General features: G+C 48.2%; 1 protein-coding gene across 1 annotated transcript in view; it reads right to left on the bottom strand.

The window, feature by feature from the left end:
* Nucleotides 1-1,297: 1,297 nt before the first annotated feature.
* The window catches only part of STXBP5L (syntaxin binding protein 5 like), a 130,369-nt gene continuing 123,431 nt past the window's right edge, over nt 1,298-8,235 (bottom strand). Inside the window, exons 24-25 of the mRNA XM_015421720.1 lie at nt 4,431-4,697; nt 1,298-1,339 (exon numbers count right to left, since the gene is read on the bottom strand). Of these exons, the coding sequence (XP_015277206.1) occupies nt 1,298-1,339; nt 4,431-4,697 (309 nt within the window). The remainder of the gene's footprint in view (nt 1,340-4,430; nt 4,698-8,235) is intronic.

The raw sequence follows: 8,235 nt of genomic DNA, 5'->3' as shown, positions 1-8,235 counted from the left end.
GTATTTTTACATTCTACACTACACTCGAGTTCACCCCTGTAATTATATGCAACTTTGCACATGTGTGATGTTTCCCATGCATTTATGACTGTGTGTGCTTGTATGGATCCTTTTTGCTGTGTGTACGGTCCTTTCCGCATTTGCCTGCTACTCCAGATTTTCTCAGTGTTTGAATCGAGGCATTTTGAGTCCACGGTAAAACAGCATCTAAATAACCCACGGCAACAGCAGGCTGAAACCGGGCTGACCATTGAAGGGAGGTAGTGCAATGCAGAATGGGGGGAAAACCCAGAATAAAAAGAAGATTGAACTCGATTTGAGCGCAGAATGGGGGGGGGGGGGGACCTGGATTAAAAATAACATTGGATTTGATTTTAGTGCAGAATTGCTTGGAGCACACCGTGGTGAACATGGATTAAAAGGAGAGTGCAGACAGGGCCAAAGTTTCCAATCTGTATACTCAAAACGCATGAGCTTTTAAACATTTTTAAAAGAATTTTGTCGAAGAGGTTCCGGAACTTCGTTCTAGCATGTTCCCCCAGAAGGAAAGCCCCAGTCTGATTCAGTATAAGGCAATTCCATGTGTGTTCCTGTGACTCTCTGTCTGCGGAGACTTTGCATAAAGAAAGCACCATACATTGGCCGCAGGAGTTTCATGTCACTTTTATTCTTCTACTAAATGAAATGCATGAGTGTTTTTAAACTAAGATTGTCCACAGAAAAGGAATGCCAAATATGAGAGAAACGCAGCTGGTCGTCTTCTGTTGAGAGCAACATGCTTGCAATGTACCCACCTGGTGTTTAGTTGGTTGAAAAACAAAGGTTCTGGTGTTTAACTATTGATTCGTGGAACTGAGAAATGAATCCCTTTTTCTTCGATCACAACATGCTTTGCTTTTTTTCGTTTTCGCCTCGTGTCGTATAAGAAGTCAATTAGTCATGCAAAGTTTTATTCGGTTTAAATGCATTAACAATCTGGTTTGTACAGGATTTTTCCCCCCCAACCAGCCACAGCCTTTCCCGCAGGTCATCACCCAGAACCGCTGAAATGTTACCTGCTTAATGGAGGGTTCGTTTCGAAAAAAGACTCCCTAATTGTAGATCAGACTGCAAAGACCCACATGTGGCCGGGGACTTGGGAAACATTCACCTCCCGTGATGGTGTGGCGCAGCAAAAGAGGAAAAGGATGCCAAGGAGCAATGGCTGCTTCTGCTCAACAGTTGAGTTTGGAGGATCGGGTCCCTTCCTTTGACTCCTGTTCTCAGTACATTAAAGGGCAGCTTTGTAGTTAAAAATCTAGAACTGGTACCATTTCTTGTCCTTCTGTTTCAGCATCACCTACGGGTGGGGGGTAGAAAATAAAATTGTTTAGTGGCACAGAACTGCTCAAGTAAATCATTGGCTTGGATCCGTTCTGCGAGCAGAGGTGATTTTCTCAAACAGAAGCCTTCCCCTGATGCAACTTCAAGAATAAGAATGAGACTAATCAAGATGGACAAAAGGAAATACTGCTTTACACAGAGAGTGATTAAAATGCGGAATTCGCTGCGAGCAGAGGAGATTTTCTCAAAGGGAAGCCTTCCCCTGATGCAACTTCAAGAATAAGAATGAGACTAATCAAGATGGACAAAAGGAAATACTGCTTTACACAGAGAGTGATTAAAATGCGGAATTCGCTGCCAGAGGATGTAGTGATGGCCACAGGAATAAACGGCTTTAAAGGGGGACTGGGCAGACTCATAGAGGATAGGTCTATCAATGGCCATGGTGCCTGAGGGGATCCTCCACATTCAGAGGCACTACACCTGTGAATCTCAGAGGCAGGAGGCAACATCAGGGGAAGGCCTCTGCCTCTATGCCCTGCTGTTGGCTGTCCATAGGAACTGGTTGGCCACTGTGTGGGACAGGAGGCTGGACTAGATGGACAATTGGTCTGATCCAGCAGGGTTCTCCTTTAGTTCTTAGGAAGGCCTCGGACTCTATGCCCCATTGCTGGCTGTCCAGAGGAACTGGTTGGCCACTGTGTGAGACACTGGATGCTGGACTAGATGGACTGTTGGTCTCATCCAGCAGGGCTCTCTCTTCTTATGTTCTTATGAAGGCCTCGGCCTCTATGCCCTGTTGCTGGCCCTCCAGAGGAACTGGTTGGCCACTGTGTGAGACAGGATGCTGGACTAGATGGACTACTGGTCTGACCCAGGAGGGCTCTTCCTATGTTCTTTTAATTGGCTACAAGCCATGGTAGCTGAGGGGAACCTCCACATTCAGAGGCACTAAGCCTCTGAATCCCAGAGCCAGGAGACAACATTAGGGGAAGCCCTTGGCCTCTATGCCCTGTTGCTGGCCCTCCAAAGGAGCTGGTTGCCCACTGTGTGAGACAGGATGCTGAACTAGATGCACTACTGGTCTGATCCAGCAGGGCTCTTATGTTCTTAAGGATATGTCCTAGAGATTCTGGGTCCAAAAAAGGGAGAAAAGGGGAGGGGTTAGCTCTTGCAAGCTCAGTACAAGTGTTAGATAAGTCAAGCAGGTGGGAGGACACTGCGGGAGCACACTACAGGAATAACAAAACTGAAAATATTGGCACCCCACCTTTCCTTTTGGGTCCAGTTTCATGCCTTCCTTCAACCTAAGGAGGCTTCCTCCAAGCCAAGTGGGGGGGGAGGTTCCTCACACTGGAGGAAGGAGGGTGGTGGTTGCATCCAGTGTTCCCTCTAAGCTGAGTCTTCCCCCAAGCCGGGGGGGGGGGGAGGTTCCTCACACTGGAGGAAGGAGGGTGGTGGTTGCATCCACCCCAGTAAGTGATCCAAACCTACAGAAATCCAAGGTCTTTATGCACCCCACACACAGGTCACCTGGGAAACAGGAAGGTTCATGGGAAGACCGAGAGCGGATGCAAGTCCCCGTTCAACTGTGACCCTCACCAGGTGACCGTGGGGGCACCCCCTTTTCTCAACCCCCCCAGGGTTATTCTGAGGATAACGTGGATAGTGTGGGGATGGGTGAGGGTGGGGGTGTTTCTGTATACAGCCCTGAATTCCTTCCTTCCTTCCTTCCTTCCTTCCTTCCTTTTATATCCCGCACTTCCTGCAAGCGGGCTCAGGGCGGATCACAACAATAAATCCCAATACAACCGTAATACGATTCAGTCAATAAATATCAAACGTTAAATTAATACAATAAAAGCTAGTTAAAAACAGTTTAAAGTGGGCAGTGCAGCAAATTTCAATTTTCAGCTTCTACAGGCGGGAATGAGTGGGCAGAAGCCGAGCCGTAAACGTCTTGTTAAGAGTCGCCTCCTGCCACAGAAACAGGGAGGCCTCAGCCAAAGGGCTGGTGGAACAGCTCCATTTTGCAGGCCCTGCAGAACTGTGACAGGCCCCACACGAAGGAAAGAATAACATAGTCTTCCGTAAAAAAAACTGCAGGTAGCTTGCGAAAAGAACACTGACGTCAAATAGATAAAAATCAACTAACTCAAATGAGAAGAAGAAGAGATTGGATTTATACCCCACCCTTCACTACCCAAAGGTGTCTCAGAGCGGCCTACAAACTCCTTCCCCTTCCCCTCCCTACAACAGGCACCCTGTGAGGTAGGCGGGGCTGAGAGAGCTCTTGACAGAAACTGCTCTTTTTCAAGAACAGCTCTTATCAGAACTACGGCTTGCCCAAGGTCATCCAGCCAGGTGCAAGTGGAGGGGTGGGGAATCAAACCCGGCTCTCCCAGATTAGAGTCTGCGCACTTAACCACTACACCCCTACACCAAACACTACACCAAAAGAATAGAATGACACAATGAATAAAAACAGAACAAAATGGCACCAATGATATCTCTCTACCTTGAAAACTCGGGAACCATTAAAAGCAGCCTATTAAAAACTTGCAATGTTTTTTTTTTAAAGTCCCCCCAAACAGTCAACTTGAGGGAGATTATTCATTCAGATGTCCTTGAAGGCACTCTGGAAAAGAATCGTTATCCCCAGAAGTGAATCACTGAGGGAGACAAGGGGTGGACTGGGAGGGGGAAATTATCCTGGAAAAGGGGTCCACCCCCAGCCCACCTTGGCTCCGCCCACCCACAGAAGAGGGAGAGGCACTCCGCCTGGCCTTCTCCTTGGGCTTTTCCACCTTCTCGTTTTCTAAGTTCCTGTGTTCTTCCGGGGGGAGGGGGGAGAGTTTCTGTTCCGCACACATTTTGTTCCCTGTAGTGGTCAGTTCAATATTACCATGGTTTATTTCCAGCATAAAACCCTGCAGTTTAAATCTGCAGGGAGATATGCTGGAAATAAACTGGTGCAATAGCGAATCAACCAATAGGGGGGGAAAACACGTGTGAAATATAAGACTGGGGGTGGGAAAATGTATCCCTCTCTGAGCAAACCCCCATTTTCATAACGGCTTCACTCTTTGCCTGGGACGGACACCAACCTCGTGTGCATGTTTGGAGAAGGATTCTGCGCTGGCCATCATCCGGGCTGTCCTCTCGTCTAGTTCTCCCAGTTTCTGCCCCCTCTCGTCGAGGGCTATGCGTGCGCGAGCCAGCTCTCCAATGGCACTTCCTGCGGCTCCTTTCACACCCTCCACTCCGCCGGACCCAGGGATGTGCTGAGCAAGACTCCGAGACGCTTTTCCAGCTGTGGCCTCGCCAACTGGAAATGAAGTCCAGGATGGAATGAGACCTTTCCCTTCTCCTCCCTGAAATCCCACGAATGGTAGGCCATCGATTCAGTTACTGACACTATCTTCCGAAGGGGGGAGGGACATTTCTAGATGAATTTCCCATCCATGTAGTCAATCATTTTGTACCCTCACATCTTTTGCTAACGTCAATAAGACAAAAGTAATGACTACGGAAGAATTACACAGCTTTAAGGCTGACAATGAACTTGTTGAAGATTATTTACCTCTTGGTTCCATCATCAACCAAAAGGGATTGTGCGACCAAGAAATCAGAAGGTGATTGAGACTGGGAAGAGAAGTCTTGAAGGGGCTATGTCATGATCTGGGCTATGCCACCGGAGGCCTAGTAGGCCCAGGGAGCCTGCTAGCAGTAAGGGAGGCTGGGCCTACAAACCCCAGAAGGCCTTGGGAAGTTTTGGCGCTGATTTTGGCCAGTAGGGAAGAAGAGGGCTGGGGAATAAAAGAACTGGTGCAAGAGGAGAAGCTGTTCTTCTTCCCAGGGAACAGGGCCAGAAGGAAGACTGCTGTGGGGAAGAAACCCTCATCCTGAGAGAAGGGTGAGTAGTCTAAGGCCACCTGAGATAGTGAGCTAGGGATAGTATATTTAGACACATTAGGGCATTTGATTTCTTTTCTTTTCACCCACTTACTGTTGTTATTCCTGCACATTGTTTGTTTGACCGCCTATAAAATAAACCGTTTTCATTGTTCACTCTGCCTGGTCCTCACGCTCATTTCGGCTAAAAGGGAGGTCTAAAGGCTTGGGAGGGTGCTCTCGGCCTTCTCAGAGGAGCCTGGAACCAGAGTGGTGGCGGCGTCAGGTGACACCCCACTTGAGCTGTGACAGGCTAGAAAAGACACTTAAGAATAAGGAAGTGTCACTGGTGACCAAGATCAAGATAATTCATACTATGGTATTTCCCATTACTGCATATGGGTATGAAAGCGGAACAATGAAGAAAGCTGACAGATCAAGAACCACCTTGAACAGTTGTGCTAGACTGAACTAGGCAGATGTTGTAGTGCCAGAGGAAAAAACCAGCTTTTTTCACTGCAATGGACACACTGCAGGTCTTTCAAATGAGCCCTGTGCTATGTTCTGTCTTACTGAGGACGTGTTTTCCACCAGTCATCCTCTAATCATCTCTCCACTCATTTCTGTCTCCCCCAACGGCCTTGTAAACCATGCAAGAGGGTGGCCTGTTTGAAGGGGGAAGAGGGTGCCGGAGAAGAGCTCTGTCTACCTACCAGATAATCCACTGCTCCTAATTGACACCAGGGTTTTCACAGAGTCCCCTGCAGCATTCCAGAATCCAGTATGATCCACAAGTCTGCAGAGATGGACCACTGAGGGGAGAGTGGGAAACCTCTCCACGCCTCCAGCAGATAATGATCTCATCATGACAACCGTCTCAACTCTAGCCCTTTCAGCAGACCACCAGAAGACTGACTGATACGGTAGGTCCACCTTCTGCCCTTTTTATGCACACATCCCAAAACCACCTGGGACTGTCCCATGGTTGCCACGGCAGGCATGGCACAGTGACCTCAGCAGGAGCACTGAAGTCTCCCCAAAGCAAGAGTCCGGGATTCTCCAGCACCAGATTCGAGTCCCAGTGTTCCCTCTAAGCTGAGTTAGTGTGAGCTAGCTCACAGTTTTTTAGCCTTTAGCTCACACATTTTTTTCTTAGCTCAGGAAGGATGGCTCCAGAGCAACTAATTTATGCAGTAGTCAAATCACCTGCTCACAACTTTAATGCCGGTAGCTCACAAAGTAAAATTTTTGTTCACAAGACTCCGCAGCTTAGAGGGAACACTGGACTCGACCTGTCCCTAGCAGCCAAAAACAAAAGGCACAGGTCTTTGCTGGCCACTAGCCTGCAGGAGGAGAATTCTAGTCACTTCCCCCACCCCATTTGGATTTGATGGACTGTATACTTAGCTTGCACGAACAGTGTACAATACGGAAACACAGGCAAAATCCACCCCTCCACTCAAATGAGCCACGTCAATAGGTTTGTCTTTGATCAAATAATGAAGCAAAGGCATTACTTGACCTGACATTTAACAGCAACAAGGTCAAACTGCGGGAAATGGTGGCTGCAGTCAGATATGCCATTTGGCGTGGTCGGAAAGCGCTCCTATTTCATCCGCTGGTTTTTGATGGAGTTGCTCAATCAGATATCCCATTTTGCTGAGGGTTCAGCCCATCACTGCGCAATCAGATGGTGTGGATGGGCAATGGTTTTAATTTTTTTGCCTGCTTTTGCGCATGCACATAAATGAGGGTGCAGTTTTTTGCACATGCGCTTTCCAACTCCCAGGAGTCGAGTCTCCACTTTGAACGTTCACCGATCCTTCCACGGAGCACTGTGATCCCTTTGGTTCACAGTGAGCCGTGGTCACCTGACAAAGATCACTCCCTTTCCTGCTCGTTTTCAAAGCCTGGCCTAGAGATGGGGACAATTATGCGGTTATGCACATATCGCTAAGTGAGAAGGGAAAAAAAGCGCCCAGTCGGGATGGAATGAGCAAACCATCCCGACACCCTGAGAGTGTGCTTGAGTGATCAGACTAGGGAAAATCCGTCCGTGGCCTGTTAGCAAGTGTTAGGATTTGACTGGTGCTGACGACTGCGGAACCTTTTGCAGACGTTGCTGTCTGATCATGCACTTTAGATCTGTCTGGCATCTGCAGCTCTATCGGATCTAAAGGGACGCCTGAATGCGGCCGGTATCAGGTGGGTAGCCATGTTGGTCTGATACTACAGAACAAGGTTTGAGTCCAGTGGCACCTTTAAGACCAACAAAGTTGAATGCTGGGTTCAAGCTTTCGTGTGCATGCTGCACACTTCTTCATATATTTGAAGAAGTGTGCGTGCACACAAAAGAAGAAGAAGAGACTGGATTTATACCACGCCCTTCACTCAGAGTCACAGAGCGGCTTACAAACTCCTTTCCCTCCCCCTCCTCACAACAGACACCCTGTGAGGTAGGCGGGGCTGAGAGAGCTCTGACAGAAACTGCTCTTTTTCAAGAACAGCTCTTGTCAGAACTATGGCTTGCCCAAAGTCAACCAGTATGTGCATGTGGAGGAATGGGGAATCAAACCCAGTTCTCCCAGATTAGAATCCGCGCACTTAACCACTACACCAAACTGGCTCTACCCACTACACCAAGTTTATACCCAGAAGTCATCCCAATCTCAGGTCTTTGGGTGGGATGAAGAGATTATACCCAGACAGAGCCCAATCATGTCTTGACCCACAATGGTCTGCACACCCCTCTTTTCCTACCATGCCTATGTACCATTTGGACATTATTTATCTCGACAGTAATCAATAAATAGCCCTCTTCCACCTTCCCCATTCCCGGTGCTGCAACCACAGTAACCATACGAAGTCGCAAAATGACAGGTGACCCATAGCCACACGCAGCGGCCGCCCTGGATTTCTATTCATGCCGGCAGAACGAAATTTGAAGAAGAAGAAGAAGAAGAAGAAGATGAAGAAGAAGAAGAAGAAGAAGAAGAGGAGGAGGAGGAGGAGGAGGAG

The sequence above is a fragment of the Gekko japonicus genome, unplaced genomic scaffold, assembly GCF_001447785.1.
Source record: "Gekko japonicus isolate JY-2015 unplaced genomic scaffold, Gekko_japonicus_V1.1 scaffold3278, whole genome shotgun sequence".
In the NCBI taxonomy this organism is placed as follows: Eukaryota; Metazoa; Chordata; class Lepidosauria; order Squamata; family Gekkonidae; genus Gekko; species Gekko japonicus.
The sequence above is the reverse complement of the archived record's forward strand: the minus strand, read 5'-3'. Positions and strand labels throughout refer to the sequence as shown.